General features: G+C 34.3%; 1 protein-coding gene across 1 annotated transcript in view; it reads right to left on the bottom strand.

Moving 5' to 3' along the window:
* Window positions 1-2,715: 2,715 nt before the first annotated feature.
* The window catches only part of LOC150109783 (uncharacterized), a 46,318-nt gene continuing 28,887 nt past the window's right edge, over window positions 2,716-20,146 (bottom strand). Inside the window, exons 14-18 of the mRNA XM_090410673.1 lie at window positions 7,052-7,143; window positions 6,427-6,522; window positions 5,667-5,762; window positions 5,456-5,551; window positions 2,716-3,194 (exon numbers count right to left, since the gene is read on the bottom strand). Of these exons, the coding sequence (XP_090266799.1) occupies window positions 2,968-3,194; window positions 5,456-5,551; window positions 5,667-5,762; window positions 6,427-6,522; window positions 7,052-7,143 (607 nt within the window). The 3' untranslated portion in view covers window positions 2,716-2,967. The remainder of the gene's footprint in view (window positions 3,195-5,455; window positions 5,552-5,666; window positions 5,763-6,426; window positions 6,523-7,051; window positions 7,144-20,146) is intronic.

The raw sequence follows: 20,146 nt of genomic DNA, 5'->3' as shown, positions 1-20,146 counted from the left end.
TATAATCTATTTTCTGCCATTTGGTTTAGTTATAAACCGCATCATGTGTATTTTTTATCAGCCCACGTGCGAGAGATTTGCGAGAGATAGAGCTCTGCTGCTGCGTGCAAGTGTTAAAGCAGAAGGAATATTTTTATATTTTTCGTGTAGGCGATACTTGTTGGGGCACACTATGAGAGGGAGGCTGCACCTAAGAAAAGAGGCACGCGGAACGGAAAGTAGAAGAATAGAAACAACTTCGGTTTAGTTTACGGTTGGACTGTAAAGGGAGGATTATTTTTTGCGCTTCTTCTCGTGTTCTAACCTGCTTTGTCTAGAGCTGTGGATTCCAGTTCAATATACAGCTACAGTGGAAGTATCTTTAAAAAAGAAAGAACGAACGTTAAAATGGTCCAAATATAAGGAATATTAAAGGAGAGTTAGTAAGAGAGTTATTTTAGTTATTTTATCAAAGAATATTTTAGTGATTTTCCCTGAAGATCTCAGGTTAATTCTGTTTATGAATTTCAGAGTATTAATAATGCGCATGCGCTATTGAAAGGCCTTTCTAACCCCACTTTAAAAATGATTCTGCCATAAATGCTGCCTGTTCACTTATATTTATAATCCAGCTCTGAGATCCATAAGTTAAAACTGGTTTGATCACCGTCAGCTAATTTAATGCTTTGACTAATTTCTTTTTTGTCCCATATAAATTTATTCAACTAGCTGCTGACATTACGAGCTTTACTAATTCTATTTTCATATTTAATTTACTATCTTTACTAAAATTGTGCCTAAATAACTAATATGTGTTACTTGTTCTGTTGGTTCTTTATTTAAAATGCAGCTGATGTTTTTAATGTTTCTACCTATTTTCATTGTCTTTTTATTTGTGATTTTCATTCTACGTTTGCGTAAAGAATCTTGAAGACTGGTATTGGAATTGCTTAAGCTGACAACATAATGTCGTTTAACGAAGAAATGTTTCACATCTTTAATCTCAATGGATTAACATTTGACATCGCTTTCCATGATGATATTTCCCACTTAGGTTATAAATAACTGTGATAGCGTGAAATCCTCGCTTACTTCCGATTTGATATCAAACCATATTCCTAAATGTCGAAGTGATTGATAGCTTTGACATTCCTGTAGAACATGATGTGGACATGGCGAAGTCACGTTTATCCTTAACTAGCTTCCGAACACCATTTCGCTAATGGCTGAAAAGTGAAATATGGCGTGATATATATAAAGTTGTGTTTAATTATAGGAAAATTAAGGAATACCGTTTCGACCAGCCTTAGTACATTTATGGATACTGTTCAGTGAGAAATGCTGCGCGACAGATTTTGTATTTACTTTTGCCGCATAAGTTATGCGGCTGGATACAGCTGTTGGTGATGATGTGAAAAGCTACTAGAGGGTCACAATAATCGTGTAAAGCAGAAAGACGCTAGAGTCGGTCACTTGGCAGCAGATCATCAAACGAGCATGTTGAAGCATGCAGTGCTTCCGAGACGGTAATAACAGATAATTTAGCTAAGACATGCAAGGTTTTTCTCAAGGAAAAGACTTTTGTGAAACGTACAAAAACAGTAATACAAATTACGATTCTGGATTATGAGATAGGGCAGATGTCTGTCATGCTTTTCGCCCTGATGCGTCTGAAGTCATCGATAGCCATGGGCTCAGATTTTGGTTATCGCTAAGCATGGCCAGAGTGATAGACGGAGGTTGTTTGTCGTGATGAACATCCCGATTATGATAAATTCATTTGCCGGAACAATGTGGACTCGGAGAACATACCATCTGCACGAACCATTGGAAACAGATTAAGGTACTTCACAAAGGTAGTTATCCTATGAAGAGCTTATAGAAAAATAGTTAGAAAAATTTGTTTTAAAGTTCGATCGATGTAAAAATAATGGCATGAAATTACCGTTATTAAGTTCTTTCCCCGCATTCTGTATTCAACAGATTTTTAACTAAACTCGATTAGTAATTTGTCGCTTGTTTAAATTGTACGGTTAGGATGTCAATGTATTTTAGACCATGCTACACTACATCATGTACGTGTAGCTCGTGTTTTATTGTTGAGTCTTCTGGTTTCGCTTCTATTTGTTTTATTTGAAAATTATACTGAAGATGTCCTTGACACTTGGGAGAAAATTCAATGTTATTTGCAGTCTATTAAGACGGTCTCTCTTTCTTTTTGTTTGCTTCTTCTCAGAGAGAGCATCACCAAGTGTATGGCAATGTCATTTTTGGAATTTTTTTTCCTTTGTATTGGCAAATAGAAAGGCTTTATAGCGAAGTGATTGTGGCCAAAATGGTGATATTTTTGCAGTAATTTAGCAGTCTTTATCGGTCATTTTATCACTGCAATTGAGTTTGTAGCATGTCTGGATTCGTCGTGCGTTTAGAATCACTAATACCCCAGAGTATGAATAATTCTCATCTCATCTTATTTTTTTAATACATCTATATGGAAAAAATGTTCGTATGACTAAATCTGGAATGTGAAATATATATATATATATATATATATATATATATATATATATATATATATAAAGACTTGCAGAAAATAAAAGAATAGTGATGATCACAAATACAGTATTATGTCGGGTTCTTATAATTCAAATTATTTTGAGCATGCGTTCAGTGTTGTGAACGTCTTTCTTCGCGTATTTGATTAGTCATTGCTAGAAATATTCAGACAGATTAAAATTTGGATTTATCAAATGTTATATTGCTTTATTAGTGCTATTTACATTTGTGTTGTTAAAAAATGCCAATGTTAAAGAATACTTATTGGTGCGAATCATTAAGCGAAAGATTATATTTATTTAAGACACTACTTTTTTCATCTGTCGCACCACTTTATTAATCAGATAGATAGATAGACAGAACAGAGAGAGAGAGAGAGAGAGAGAGAGAGAGAGAGAGAAAGAGAGAGAATGTCAGACATGAGATTTCTTCTCAGTTAACTGCTGGCGTCGGAGTTGGCATTTGGGTAGTTGTCCACACACAGACTGGAGGCGTGTTGGGGAACCATTCACCCTCGGTAGAACAACGGTACTCCGTGTTGGTGCCGTTGAGATAGGCACCTTCTGAACAGCTCGCTTTGCATAGAGTCTCATTCTTGCGATGAAGGCAGCTCCAGCTGGCTGAGCCGAAGAAACGAACTGTGTTACATTTTTCCACTTCTGAAAGGAAAAAAAAAGCACGATTAGGAAATAAACAGCAGATGCATTTGTAAATATATATATATATATATATAATTTTTATTGAGACTCATTCAAACAATTTCTTATTATTAATTTAGTACTTGGCTTAACTCAGTTGTACAACCACTTAGCCAATAAAATTTACTCTTTTAGCTACTAGATGTCGCTGCATCCGAGTATTTGTAATGTAATCTAAAAACTGTTCCTCTATAAGGAACGTTCCAGCTATTCTTTAATGTCTGTTTGTGATGAACTACTAGGTGTTTTTTTTTTTTTTTTTTTTTTTTCATTTTCCCCTTCCTTTTTCCACTGTGAGAAATATAAATTTTCTACAATCAAAAAATGTTCTGGGGGGGATTAAGAATATCCTCACAATGCTGCACACAGAATTGCTCTTAAAGCTATGCGGTTAAACCACATCCACCCACTCTTTCACATTAGCACAAATTATGATATTCGTTGTAGTCTCAACTTGTTCCATGAATTCAACAATACTTGGGCTCACCGCGTAGTGAAGTTCATCGAACTTTTCAAGTCATACTTCCTGCTTTAATGTATATTGTTTCTGCGATATTATTTGTTCTAGTTCTAGCTATTATTCATGAAACAGTCAGATCTGTACAACAAAAACACTCGATCGAATACATCTCTTCTGTGTGCAGTAAGCTTACTGCACATAGAAGAGATGGAATATCTTTTTAGAAAGAAAAATATAATATTCTTCTGACTGTGAAGCGACCACAAATCAAAGGCATAATAAAGAAGTTGGAAGCCTAGTCGAAAGATTACTGAGCATATTTGCTCTCCACCAAGCGGGATGCGGGTCCGAATCTTTATGTGGTATGAATGTATCGTGGATGTATGTAGGTGGCAAATAAATCTGCTCGGGTGTGAGGCCACCATCCTGCTTTCTGTCAGATTGAAGCGAGAAAATCTACTGGATGAACTTCACCGGAAATGTTAGCTTAGAGACAAAATAGAGGATGCAGGAAAATAGAATCGAGCTGTTCCCTTTTTCCAAACAGTATATTTAATTTACTTTGCACTGCATTTACAGTATAAACGAAATAATGGCGAACTACCCAAACATAATCAAAAAGGTAATTATGGTTGGTATGAGTCCGTACCAACCATAATTACGAGTGAATTACGGGTGGATTACGAGATTGAAGAAACGAACCTTAGGGTTCTCTCCTCAGCATTGTTTACAGTTCCTCAGCATCTTCTGCAATGGCTGAACCGATTCTATAGTGCGAAGCGACATCTCCATCCTATTATTTCTGCCCCCCCCACCAAGTTGAACACAAAATTTTCATTATCGTAATCTTCAGTTTATACCATGACGAAATGATCAATTATTAAATGATGTGTCATACGAAAATATGTAAGGCATCATCCGAAACTAGCTCTAGATCACGTGATTTTGCTGCAGTTTTCGTTTTCACTGAATGCGATATCCAACTATTATATTCCTAAGTATTCGATTTCATTTTACGACTGAAATGAATACCACCATTTCTTGAAAAGAATACATTCTCTCTCTTTCTCTCTCTCTCTCTTATGAAACTCAGTATTTTTTTTAATTTAGCGGTACTAATGGAAATCAAGCAATGCAAATTGTCTAAGATCACTTTTCACAAATTTGACAACCATTCGGTTCAACCTTTCTATATATATATATATATATATATATATATATATATATATATATATATATATATATATATATATATATATATATATATATATATATATATATATATATATATATATATCGCTTTGAATGTCTCTATGCATACATACATGTAGCTTCAACGATGTTGTTCATCATCATCAACAATCATGGGTCCAATGCCCGTAGATGTCTGCTGCCATCTTAATATGATTCTTCCATTGCATTCTGTTTTGTGCACGATGACTCAATTTGTTACAGAGTTTATCGCCCCATTCTCTGTTTGGTGTGCCCCCTTTGTTCTTTCCTTCAATCATTCTAAACAGCAACGTTTTTAATTTTCTCTCATCATTCATTCTACATATATGGCTAAATAGACGTAGTTCTATTTAGTTCATTAACCAGGATGTTGTTAATGAACTAAATTTCCCGCTTGTGCAGGAAGAGACCTGTCTTTTTCTCAAAGCTATCTTCCCTATTTATTCAGTTAATCAAACAATTACACTGCTCTATTCTACAGTTTGTCATTCTAATTCATATGGATCATTTATGGATTTGCAATACTCACCATGCTCACATAATGGTCCGCGGAATCGTATGGGACACAAACACTCGTCAGGTCCAACACACAGACCTCCATTTAAACACTTTTTGCTGCATATACCTGAAAGATATGCACCAAAGAATTAAAGGTTCAGTGAGAATAGCAGTGTATGTGTGTGTGTGTGTGTGTGTGAAGGAAAGGAGATAAGAAGAGAGTGAGGAGCAAGTGCGCTTACCATGGCTACAACGAATTCCAGTGTAGTTAGCAGGGCAGGTGCAGAAGTTCGGTGCGGTGCAGTTGCCTCCATTTTGACAAGGCGGTCGGCATTCATCTAATAAAATCAAAAATGCATTTCTTAATTTAGAAAGAACACACAGTCGAGTAGAATAACAGAATCAGAATTAAGAACTCAACTAATTATACTTATATAATGTATAATGATGGTGCAGCGAATACAACAAGAAATTGAACATTCCTAAAGCTAAATTTATTTTCTTTGAACTGAAGGTAGGGATGTCGCTTAACGCAACATTTTACTTCCTGTAATGACTCCAGAATTGACTGCAGTTGTGATATTATTCAGAGGGTTTTCACCTCCCAGCATCTGGGTATTTAGTGAGTCACAACTAGAAATTGAAAACTCACATACAATCGGTTATCAAAAAATAAGACACAATACACGACTTTAAACGTAAAGTACTTTTATCAGATTCGGTAAGAAAATGGCATTAGATGGATATAGGATTGAGAATGTAAAGCTTTAGAAAAGTTGATGAATGAAAAAATTAATATCATGGTTGATCAGAAATTTAAGTTCGAGGACATTCAGAGAAGACTGACGGTGTTAGTGTTTCAAAATGTTTTGACGTCTGCCTTGAGAACTCACAATAAGAACATAATAAAACAAAGCTTAGGAATCAATATTTAAGTTAACGTATTCTAGTATTTTGGGGAAATAACTCTGTTCAGCAAGCAACCAAAACTGTAATACTTACTCTGGTCGCATCGGGAGCCAGTGAATCCATTCCTGCAGTAGCAGTCGTTTCCTGGAAGACAGATCCCTCTATTCTGACACCGCGGGAAGCAGGTAACTGAGAAGAAAATACATTACATTTAATCCATTATATATAATACGGCAAGACAGACAGACAGACAGAGAGAGAGAGAGAGAGAGAGATTCATTAGTACGCATAAATATGAATATAAAGAAAAACAAAGTGAGTATTATTCTTGACCTAAACTTTGTACACCTCGCACCATCTTGTGTGTATTCTACTGTTATTAATGATATTTCTGAGATGAGATGTTAAAATTTCGAGCTACTTCCCGGTGGATAATCAAACTCATAACCTACCAGGAGATTAAGAAGGCACCAATAATTAGAAACACCAAGCAAACATTATTTAAAGAGATTAGAAGAAACTCAGGGATTGTTATAGTATTATTTGTGTTGCCAAGATATCTGTATCAAGCTTATAACTGATCGGATTACAAGGGAAATCAGCTACTTGAACAGAAACACCAAGGCAAAATATTTGGCAACTGAAAACAAACAAGCTGCTGCTGTTCGATAAAACACGCATTACAACACATTACATTACATATAGATATTAATTTTACCTCTTCTTCCTTGGAAATAAATCTCATCGTCATCATCAAAGTCATCAAAATCAATATCGAAACCAAGTCCTGGACCTCCATGAAACAATTTCCTGCAATAAATATGAACAATTATCAGAAATATTCCCAAAATTAGGTAGAGCAACTGCCAGTAAAGATGATGTTGATATTTTACAGGATGATAAATAGACTGGCATTATGAGAAAAGCAGAATGGATATCAATAGTAATGTTTCAAAGTGCAAGGCTATGCATTTTGGAGTGAAAATATTACCAGCTGTGCACTATATTGATGTACACTGTACTGTGTACCATAAGTGTACGAAAATAGTGATTTTGGGGTTGGCGGATACGCAGTTGAAGTTCATAGAACGTATTGCAAAAGTGGCTAAAACAGCTGATTGAAGGATACCCTGACATTCAGAGATAAGGAGGATATTGTTCCTCTTTATAAGGCTTGATAAGGTCTCTGATGAGGTCAAATGATGAGGATAATAAGGGGAGTTCTTGGAGATGTGGAACGACGTGCAACCAGTGAACAAGATGGTGGCAGGTGTGTGCGATGCTCCATATCAAGGGGGGGGGGGGAATTGAAGATTTGTAAGTTAAAGAGGCAAATTTCTTGGCGGGTAGGGGATACGATGTGATATGATAGAGATATAAAAGTTGCTAGGGGATTGTAAATTGTTGTGGAGGATTTATTTCAAGGGATGAATAATTTGAGGAAAACTATAGGTCATCCATGTAAACTGAGTAAGAGTGTCGTTAGCTAAACAGTAGGCACTGTTGTTTCCATGGAAAGTGGAATAGATTGAAAGGATCTGCTGTTTGCGTGTGCTTTGTCGGTGAATGATTCCAAGGCAAAATATGGCCAATATTGTACAGGTATTGATAACTGATAATTAATGTACATATTTGAAATGGACTTCCCTCAGTGAGGCTATGAATTTCATGCAGGTGCCCATATGTAACAATCATATATGTGTATGGGTGCGCGCGCGCACGCATACACGTGTCTTACCATTTTAAAGAGGGTGTACTGGACAGGACGTCTTTGTGTGTACTATAACACCTCATTATTATTATTAGTAATAGTAAAATAGGCACTGTGTAGGCATACGATTGTGCACACGCTGATATCGCTGCTCCCATTTTTATAGTTTCAAAGTGGCTCTAACTCCTGTTTTTAATTTCAAAGTATTGCAAGGTAATACTACTTGTTATGACTGAAGAACAGAGATGTATAATTTTTCGAAATCGGCTAAGTAGAATCCGAATTTGTGTTTTGATAGTTGTGGACATAGTCGACTGCCGTCACCAACGAGCGAAGAACAGAGGAGATGTCGCCATTTTAAGAGTCACACTGCAGTTGCTCAAGGGAAGAAAGGTGAGTCACAAACTGTAACAAATGCTTGAAGGAATTATTATTATTATTATTATTATTATTATTAAGAAGATCTCAACACAACAGAAATGAATGTGAACCATCAGATAGATGTAATTACACCAGATTACATCAGTAATTGTATTTTCGAATCTCTTGATGCATGGAAACAAAACACAGTACAAGCGAGAGGTCTCTCAATCTTGCATATTAACATCAGAAGCATCCGAAAACATTGGTTATTATTACAGGCTTATCTGAGGAATTACACTGATATTATTGATATATTGATTCTTACAGAAGTATCCATAACTAATTACGAAGCGACTGCTTTCCAAATTCCAGGCTTCCAACAACATAGATCATGCCGCCAAACAAGAAGAGGGGGTGGAATACTAATATTTATGAAACAAAAATTAATAGCAAAAGAAATGGCCTATCAGTTTGAGCATGCTCTGCCTCGAAATCATTAATACCACGAATACACAGCATCCCATAATACTAAATGCTATTTACAGGCCACCAAACCTAAACATGATAAAATTCTTACACGAACCCAATTGCTGGCTTTCAAGCCAAGAAATATACTCAACCGAACACCTAATGATAATTGGCGACATAAACATAAATATTGCAAAAGAAAACCAGAACAACACTGTACAATACCTAGACACACTATTCATGTACAATCTAATACCAACAATAACATCATGTACTAGAGAAGAAATATTCGGAAATATTATCGCTGCCTCCTGTCTAGACCATATAAACGTCCGAGCATCACAAAATAGTTACACTGTATCAGTCATAAAGTGCAAAGTAGCAGACCATTACTTCACCGCTCTAAACCTGCACACCAAGACAATACCCATGCAATGTCCCACAGAAGAAAAACGACAGAAAACAATAATCGACGAAGAAATAGTCAACCACGAAATAAGAAAAACAGACTGGGAACACCTGATATCAGATTCAGCAGATATCTTATACAACAACATTAAACTCACACTGGAGGAAATATATAAGAAAGCTACAAAGAAAGTCCGAATTCGATCAAAAACAACACAAAATCCTTGGATAACACAAAACTTAATCCTACAAATACACAGAAATTAAAGAATTTCTGTGTATTTAAGAAATTAAAGAATTAAAGAATTTAAAAAGAATTAAAGCGATATCCAAATAACACAACTTTAAAAACTTAATATAAGATAACAAGGAATCGCCTTACAACACAAATCAGAAAGGCAAAAAGAAGCTACTACAGAGACAAACTAACCTCCGCACAAAACAACATGAAACAAACCTGGCATCTGATTAATGAGATGCCAGGTTTTAGACAAAAACAAAATGTTAGACAAAATGTTAGACAAAAACAAAATAGCCATGGTAGTCTTTATAGATCTAACCAAAGCATTCAATATACTTACACATCAAACCTTGTTAGAAAAGCTGAGACATGTTGGAATAGGCGCGCCTCTTCACAGGTGGTTTACAAACTACCTCCAAAATAGAAAGCATATCACACGTATCGGATCAAACCGAAGCAGAGAGCTACCAGTAACCTGTGGAGTGCCACAGGGAGCTGTACTCTCCCCAACTCTATTCAACATTTACACGCACGATATTAATCAGTTACCACTCAAAGGTAAGATATTCCAGTACGCAGACGATACAGCAATAATATCCATCCATAATAACGCAAGCATAGCCCAAACAAACATGGAACATGATATATATCTGATCATAAACTGGCTCACGAAGAACTCCATACACCTAAACTCAGAAAAGACAAAATTAATGATATTCAGAAATCCACTGACTCGACCAGTTGATAACAAATATATAACTATCCAACATCCACTTTCCAACACAAAAAACACACAGAACAGCAAAATCACTACAATCACTCAGGTTGAAACAATACGATACCTTGGAATTTACTTCGATGCAGATATGAATTGCCACAGTAAATGGACAAAACATATAGAATGCAAAAAACTTTTATTATCCATATAAAACATCTACACAACAAACGCCGAACAATAAGTGGCAAACTGTAAAGATTAAAAGACATAGTTCCCATACGCCTAAAAACACTAATATACAAAGGACTATGCCAAAATATACTAAGATACGCTATAACAACGTATGCTTTCTGTGCACCCTACAAATTAAATAGATTAATGTCGCTACAGTACAAAATGACAAAACATTATTTCGATGCAAACTACAGGACAGTCAGAAATACATACCGTATAACAAGACCTCAGACTACTAATTATATGACATATAAATACAATAGTCACTACGGAAAGGCCACGCGAAACTTCTACATCCCAGACATGATAAACAAATTACTTTTTGAAACAGAAACCTTACAAACTACAATAGCCTGAAAAAGAGCTCTAAGGACATACTACGAACAAGAAACTCGCACCCAAAATACCATACTAACTTAATGAAACATAATATATTCGCTCAGGCTTCCAGTTCAGCGACGCATCAGTACATTCCAATTTATTGTGTGAGTGCGCTCGCGCGAATTTCTCAATCATAGATTCCGTAGCATCCTAACACAACAAAAAAAAACAAACAAAAAAAAACACATAATAACCAACTGGTGTCATCCTCAGATAAGCTTACATTTAAGCTTCGAGGATGAAAGGGAAAAAAAATTAGTTCTCATCCAAGATGTAGCATATGTAACCAAATGCATGTAATTTACGTATCAGAAAAAAAACGAATGTATGTATTATATGTAAACCAATGTACGTAATGTAAATATCACATGTAAACAAATGTAAGTAATGTATCATATGTAAACAAATGTAAGTAATGTATATAATAATTGTAACAAATGTATGTAATGTAAAAAAAAAAAAATTATTATTATTAGCCACTTAACAAAATTAGAAACATTACACAGAAAAATCGTGTTAACAGTGATCTGGACACCTTACACGCAACAACCAATATCCGACAAGCACACGGCGATACACATAATTCTGAGTATTAAAAACCTGAAACACTACATGACATTAACAAGGAATTACTTCAACATCACCTATCAAAACAACAGAGACACGTATCGTATAACACGACCTACAACAACTCTCTACATCCCTACACCCTTCAACAGTTCATACGGTTCTTTTGTGAGATCACATCAGATACCCACGCAACTCAACAGCCTACCAAGAAATTTAAAACACATAGATAACTACTGAACATTAAAACACGAACTCTGGAAAATATACAAACAAAATTGATATACACATCACAGATCACCAGCATCCAATGCCAACATCCCATACATAAACAGTAGCAATATCAACATCAATAGTTGAAGCCTAAATCCCACTCTCTTCACAAAAGTTAACCCAAGCTTCAAAGTAGGTGGGATTAACTCGCCTCACTCAACCACACGTAATCCTTATTACTAAAGAAGCAGATTATATAATAAAACACTTAGTAAAGTATACAACAATAAAGATGCTGAAGATATTGAGTATCATGTGATAATATCATTAATATAATACTTTTATGTAACATGAAAAAATAATTTAATAAATTGTTCTTATAATTAAAAAATTATATAAACAAAAAAATATTATTCAACAAATTCTGAATAATCTTCATTGTCAACATCAGAAGAACATGTGTTGTGAATACATAATATAGAAGGAAAAAAATACTATTAAAAATTTTAGTTGAAATCAATGCAGAAAATAAAGCACTTAGAGTTGAATTATGTAAAAGTATTTCTGTATATTCTATATTCGAAAATTCTGTATAATCTTTATTGTTAATATTAGAAGAATCTGTGTTGTAAATACATAATATTGAGGCAAAAAGTATTATTAAAAACTTTAATTGAAATCCAATGTAGAAAATGCAACACTTAGTGCTGAATTCTGTAAAATTATAAGTTGCAATGTCACTCAAGCTGTTTATTGTATGTGTAAATATTTTAGCAATAAAAAATATTATTCTTATTTATCGCACCACTATCAATACACTGTCACACATACCGCTGCATTAACAACAAAAATGCCTGCCAATGTCCTGATATCAAACCCGTAACACATGCAAAATAACTTTGGTCTCTACATAGATTGCCACAGTAAATGGACAAAACATATAGAATGCAAAAAACTTTTATTATCAAATAAAATTGAAATCAATATAGAAAATGAATCGCATATTCACTTAGTGAATATGTGATTCATTTGTGAACAAATGAATCACTTAGTGCTGAATTTTGTAAAAATTACAAGTTGGAATGTCACTAAAGATGATTATTGTAATTATGTAAATATTTTAGAAATCAATAAAAATTAATAAAAATTATTAGTAGTAGTAGTAGTAGCAGTAGTAGTAGTAGAACTTGTCTGTGTAATACATCAAATCAAACAAAACAAAAAACAAGGAATTGATGGAATAAGACCTAAGGATATCAAGCAACATGCAACTAGCTTAGGCCCTATCCTACTAAAATTAATAAATAAAATATTTAAAACGGGACAGATACCAAGAATGCTAAACACTGCCATAATTAAACATAGACACCATATACAAACATGGAAAAATAAATTTAATCAGCAATTAAATACCCATAGCAACACTACCAATATCATTCAAATTATGAAACGGATCACACTGAAGAAACTCACAGCATACACTGAGATCTTTCATATTATCCCCAAAACACAATATGGTTTCCAGAACAATAAGGGAACAACATCTCTCTTGGAATACTTTAGGAACGTAATTAATACCGCCTTACACAAAAAGAAAATTGTCATGGTGCTCTTTATTGATCTAACTAAAGCATTCGATACACTTACACATCAAACCTTGTTAGAAAAACTGAGGCATGATGGAATAGACGGGTCTCTTCACAGGTGGATTAAACTACCTTCAAAATAGAAAGCATATCACACGTATCGGGTCAAACCGAAGCAGAGAGCTACCAGCAACCTGTGGAGCTGTACTCTCCCCAACTCTATTCAACATTTACACGCACGATATTAATCAGATACCACTCATAGGTAAGATATGCCAATACGCAGACAATACAGTAATAATACCAATCCATAATAACGCAAGCATAGCCCAAACAAATATGCAACATGACATAAATCTGATCACAGACTGGCTCACGAAAAACTCCATACACCTAAACTCAGAAAAAGACAAAATTAATGATATTCAGAAATCCACTGACTTCACCAGTTGATTACAAATATATAACCATCCAACATCCACTCTCTAACATAAAAAACACACAGAAAAGCAAAACACTATAATCCCTCAGATTGAAACAATACGACACCTTGGAATTTACTTCGATGGGGATATGAATTGGAATAGCCACACAAACCATCTACACAACAAACTCTGAACAATAACTCGCAAACTCTACAGGTTAAAAGACATAATTCCTAAAAACACTAATATACAAAGCACTATGCCAAAATATACTAATATACGCTATAACAACGTACGCTTTCTGTGCACCCTACAAATTAAATAGATTAATGTCGCTACAGTACAAAATGATAAAACTGATCTTTTGGGAACGAAAAGACAATAACGAATTTATATACATTGCAATATCAGAACACAAAATACTGACAGCAAAACATTTATGTCATTATGCAGCTTTGCTGAATAGTGACATAAATGTCACTATTCAGCAAATTTCGATGCCAACTACAGGACAGTCAGAAATACATACGTATAACAAGACCTCAGACTACTAATTATATCACCTATAAATACAATAATCACTACGGAAAGGCTACGCGAAACTTCTACATCCCAGACATGATAAACAAATTACCTTTTGAATACAGAAACCTTACAAACCACAATAGCCTTAAAAGAGCTCTAAGGACATACAAGAAGCACGCATCCAAAATACCACACGAACGCAATGAAACACAATATATTCGTTCAGACTTCCAATTCAGCAATGCATCAAGACATTCCAAGTTATCGTGTGTGTGTGTGTGTGTGTGTGTGTGTGTGTGTGTGTGTGTGTGTGTGTGTGTGTGTGTGTGTGTGTGTGTGTGTGTGTGTGTGTGTGTGTGTGTGTGTGTGTGTGTGTGTGTGTGTGTGTGTGCGTGCGTGCGTGCGTGCGCGCGCGCGTGGCGTAAGCGAATTTCTCAATCAACGGCTGCAGTGGAAATCAAACCTATTAAACATATATTTGATTTCGTAGCTTCCCAACACAGCAAACAAACCAATAAATAATAACTAACTGGTGTCATCCTCAGATAAGCTCACAAATAAGCTTCGAGGATGAAAGCTGAGATATTACATCTTATCCAAGATTAAAAACAAAAATTATGTACCATATATAATCAAATGCATGCAATGTATGTATCATATGCAAACAAATGTATGTAACGTTGTATCATATGTAATGAAAAAAATATTATTTATTAATTTATTCTTATAAATACTGGTGAGTCTTATAATTTGAATTCCGTAAATTTATTACTAGAAAAAAGTTTAGAGAATAAAAAAGCCAGCTTAATAGATCTTATACAAGAACTCTTTGATAAACACAACGAACAAATAACAAATAACAAATAAAAATAGCGAATATCAAGAGTTTGTTAAATATAATAATTCAACAGTCGAAGAAATGTTACAAACGGTAAAAGACATTAAACTCAGCATTGACGTTCTAAATGAGAGGCAACACAAATTGATAAAAGACGCATCTGAACTCCGTCAAGAACTTAATTCCCTAAACTACAAATAGAACTTTTAAATCAACAACAATCAACAATCATTTGACGCCATGCAATTGACATACCTCTACAGCATAATAATATTCAGACCATAAATCGGATTCTCAGGAAGAACAAAGAACAAGGCTTGCCACGACCCGCATCAGTCATAGTTCGTCTTACAAGGAAGTTCACAAGAGACAATCTGATAAAGGCCAGCAGAAAAAAAACCAGTTGGCAAGGACTTGAACGCACAGCAAGACAATACACCAATCTTCCTATCCGAATATTTAACACCATTCAACCAGAATGTGTTGTACCAAGAAAGAAAAGTAAAAACAGAAAAAATTACCAATTTTTGTGGATCAGAGATGCCAAGATATTCTTGAAGAAGTCACACACCTCAAAGCCGATACTAATTAAAAGCTCAGAAGACATAGAAATCCTGCCACAGTGAAAAAACAAAGTCCCCTAATTAGTCCAAAAAGAAGACCCCAACAAAAATGAATGTGAACCATCAAGATAGTTGTAATAACATCAGAATATATCGGCAATTGCACTTTGATCAGACCTTTCAGATCATTAATTTGACCTCCCAAACACATGCCTACTTCCAACACAGCAATCAAACTGATAAAAAAAAAATATAACCGGTGTCATCCTCAAATAAGTTTATTGAATAGCTTCGAGGATGCAAGCTGAGACATTATATCTCAACCGAGATCAACAGAAAGAAAAAAAATATATTTATTGTATTGAAGTGCTGTAGTTACAGCGATAAAATATATTAAAAGCAAAAATTGTAAAATATATATAACTTACTGTTATACTATAAATGCTGTTAAAAATGTAATATTATTGAATTGCAAACTATAAATTACCATCTATAGTAACTATTATTAACACATTATACAAAAAAAAAAAAAAGAAATTTTAGATGAAATTCATTGTTAAAAAAAAAGAAAATAAAAAAGAAAACAAGAAGAACATGTTTTGTAAATGCATAATATGCAATCATAATTTTAATAATAAGAAACATTGAATTTAAAAAAAATACTATTATTATTATTATATTTCATATGTAGCACTCAGTGCTGAATCTTGTAAAATAATATACTGAATGTTAATCAAAATATGATAATTGTATAATGTTACTATTTGAGAGAGATTATGTGTCAAAATTATATGTATAAACAGTTTAGAAATTAATAATAATAATAATAATAATAAAATAAAAAAATTATTATTATATTGTACGCATGTATGTAATTTATCTGAGAAATAATAAAATGTTTTATAAAAAAAAAAATGTAATTTTATTCACGTTTCCGTTCATGAAGTTCTATGTATTCTGCAACATGATTATTATTTTAACGAGTGAATTCTAGCTGTTACTCAGCTTCAAAACTTGCTGCATGATGTGTCGAATATTTTCAATAATTTCCTTCCCTCGGAATACACGCAGAATGTTAAAACGAAAGCTGCAGAATTCTTTTAACGGAATCTCGAATTAAGGCTTTAGCAAAACAAATAAATCAGCAGTGGAATACCTGTTTATAAAAGGCTTCGTGACCTTAAATAAGAGTGACTGGTAGAGGATCCCTTCCCACTTCTGTATGATCAAAACTCGCTCAGTACAGAATTATATGCACTCCTGATAAATCTGTTTATTAATATCCGATAAACCCGTGCTAAGCATAACTTACAGCGTCAGAGTTTCTTCGCTTCATATGGCAGTCCATTTAGAACAATAATGACAGCTGCTTGATTAGAATATAATACGAAAGTTTAATAGGATGCCAACAGTGCTCACAACTTTTTTTTTTATGTGAACCACATAACTTTAAAATAGCTAAATGATTAAAATACAATTCACATGGAGTAGGATTATTTTAAACTATCCTTACCCCCTCCCCCCTTTGTAATCAATTGTAAAATAATATCATTTTGACAATGGTAAAAAAAATTAATCAGAACCTTATTCGTTTTTTTTTCTCTCAAATATGAAACGAATTATTTTCAAAAATATAATTTTTATTGATTTCATGTAAAGATGCAGATTACACGTCTCAATGATTTGTTCATTTTAAAATTAATAATTATGGATTAAAAAGAATAAAAGAGATGAAAAAAGAGCACATTGTGGTCTTTCAAATGCAATTTTCGAAAAGCAAAACATTGAAATAATCATTTCAATAAATATTTCAATAAACATTGAAATAATTCACTCCATTTAGTATGATCTTGGGATCTTGACCTGGAAACACCATGAATTCTGTCCTTCTCCAGTGAACTCGAATCCACTGATCGCAGCTTCTTTCCTGCAGACAAAGGAGATTCTGCAGGATCGCTGCTTTCTTCGCTCACGTCTGCAGGTCGAAAAATGACATTCTTGATACTGAGTGAAGAAACAGCCTGGACAAATGATGACAGAACAGGACAGAACCAGAACGATCAGATAACTGACTCGCTGACTCATATTTCGATGACTCCAACTGCAAAAGTTCAAGGATTCTGTCTTCCAGATCTCTTAAATAACGAACAACATTTGCATCAGTATTTCCTGCGTGAAAATCACTTCCATCTAGCCGAAGTTGTTTGCCAATGTCTTTCTTCAACTTTTCTAAGGTCTGGCTATAGTCATCTGATTCCCTTTCAAGGGCATGTGCTTCCTTCCGAGCTTCATCGAATTTATTCTGCAATTCCTTTAGTGTTTCTGAATCCTGTAAAATCTGTTCCCTTCGCTCATTCCGTAAAATGTTGATTTCTTTCTGGTTTGACTGAATGGACTTTTTTAATTTTTAATTCTTCTTCTTCATTGGCCATCACGGTAAGGTAATTGAAAAGGATGCGATTTTTATTTTCGTTTTCTTTAAAGTTCTTCCCAACATTTTCGACATCTTTGGCTGATGCAGCTATTTTGATCTTGGCATATAAATTTCTACAAAGGCTTCTCTTCTCTTCTAGGTCTTGTCCATCATCATTGTCTTCAATGAATAAACCATAATTCAACTTTTCCTCCCTCTTTTTTGCCATACATTCCATTAATTTCTCGTCACGTTCCACCAACACATGGAGGCGTTTTAGCTGATTGGCCACCTGTTTCTGATCGGTCATCACCTCCGAAGCGAATCGTTCTTTTGATATCCTGCCTTGTGCCTCATTTCTTTCACGGTGTGATGTGATGACTTCCTGGATAGTTTTGGCAGCCATTTTCTTCTCACTCTGAATCGTTTTTCTTATTCGGACATACACACGAATAAATCCGGATCGGATCCTTAACAAGTTGTTAATCTCATTACGTAGTTTGGCAATTGATGCTAAAATGTCCTTGTATTCCTTCGTTACATAAACCAGACGGCTCTCTAGAAGTTTAATTTTATTCTCATTTCTCAAACTTTGATCAAGGTGTTGGTAAACTGCAACCACTTGTCTGTTTTGTGACTGATGCAATTTATCAGCTTGACGAATCTGTTCATATAGAAGTCTAATTTTCTGTCCTGTCTCTCCAATTTCTTTTTCAAGACGTTCTCGAGTATCTGAAAGCCCTAAAAGTTGATTTCCATACCTGTTATTCATTTGAACAAGTCCTTCGGAATTCATTAATCTCAGATTCAGAGAGATTGCTGCTTTTTCCTTCTCCAGGCTGTCCAATATTTTCCACTGCTTCCACAAAATGTCTTTTGTATTCATGCAATATAGCTCGTGATTTCGAATACTGTTCTTTAGAACACATTTCAAGTTTGCTAACTCTTTCTTTTTACTCTCCAAGTATTCTTCACTAAGTTTGAAAGAATCCTGTGACTTTGACATGATGCTGGTTGATTGCTGTAAAGGAGCATCAACAAGTGGATAGCTAGAATCTAATAACATGCTGTAAACAAAGTTTAAGCTAAACTGTGGTAATAGTTACCATTAACCGCATGTTTTCGCACTACTTCAACCACATTATGAAGAACAATTGCCAGACGACAACAATAATGAAACAAAGTAATGAGAACGTGGAATTACAATCCAAAACTGTATCAACATGTTAATCCATTACTGCTGTCATTGATGTTGTTATTATTAGTGTGGAAGTTTCATTAAATTGCTCTTGTTCGTCTTGTTTTCATCTAATATCAGTAAATATATTAATCTCGAAGCTGGGCTGTGATTATTTGACGACTGCGTCTCATGTTTCAATGTATTTCCTAATTACTTAAAAAAGAAATTATATTCAATAGGGAATTCAACCTGTATTGCTTTTCATTTCCGGTCATACTTAAATCAGATCACAGATTATATTTGGTTATTGTACTCACATTTCGATAATGCAGAAATGTTTCGTTTATTTTAAGGTTTGAAATTCTTATTTATTTTGTAATATTTATATGTTCTGTAGTAATCAGATAACAGATATAACCAGGACAATTGTAGAGTATATATAGCCCCTAATTAAGTATATTTCGCGGTCTCTAAATTCAGGAAAACATGTAAAATTAAAAACAACAACAACAACACCAAAAAAAAAAAAAAATCAGTGTTTTTATAAAAGATTGAGATAATTTTTTGGAGGCGTGTGCCAACCTCCAAAAAGTCATTGCTTTAGTTGATAAGTGGCAACTCATGCAATATATATATATTCATATTTGTATATACTGACTAAAACCGAGAATAGAATAACAATTAAATTTATTCAAAAAGCAACATGTTTCATCGGATTGTCACTTCTTCAGGCGTGCGAACATGGAAAGCAAATAAAAACACTATAAGAAATATTGTATCACTGTAAAAACGACTGTTTTAAAATTCAGTTAGCTTTGAACTGTAGCTACAGTCCGTGTTGAAGTGCTATTGTTAAGTAGCTGCGTGCGTCTGATTTCACGCGTGTGCCAATATCGGATAGCAGAGCTGAAAGAGTCCGGTAGATTATAGCTGAGGTTATTATTTATGTGATGAGGGTCCATAACAATTTCCTTAGACT

This window comes from Typopeltis vanoorti, chromosome 1, assembly GCF_054136105.1.
Source record: "Typopeltis vanoorti isolate ZY-2024b chromosome 1, IOZ_Tvanoo_1.0, whole genome shotgun sequence".
Taxonomy (NCBI): Eukaryota; Metazoa; Arthropoda; class Arachnida; order Uropygi; family Thelyphonidae; genus Typopeltis; species Typopeltis vanoorti.
The sequence above is the reverse complement of the archived record's forward strand: the minus strand, read 5'-3'. Positions and strand labels throughout refer to the sequence as shown.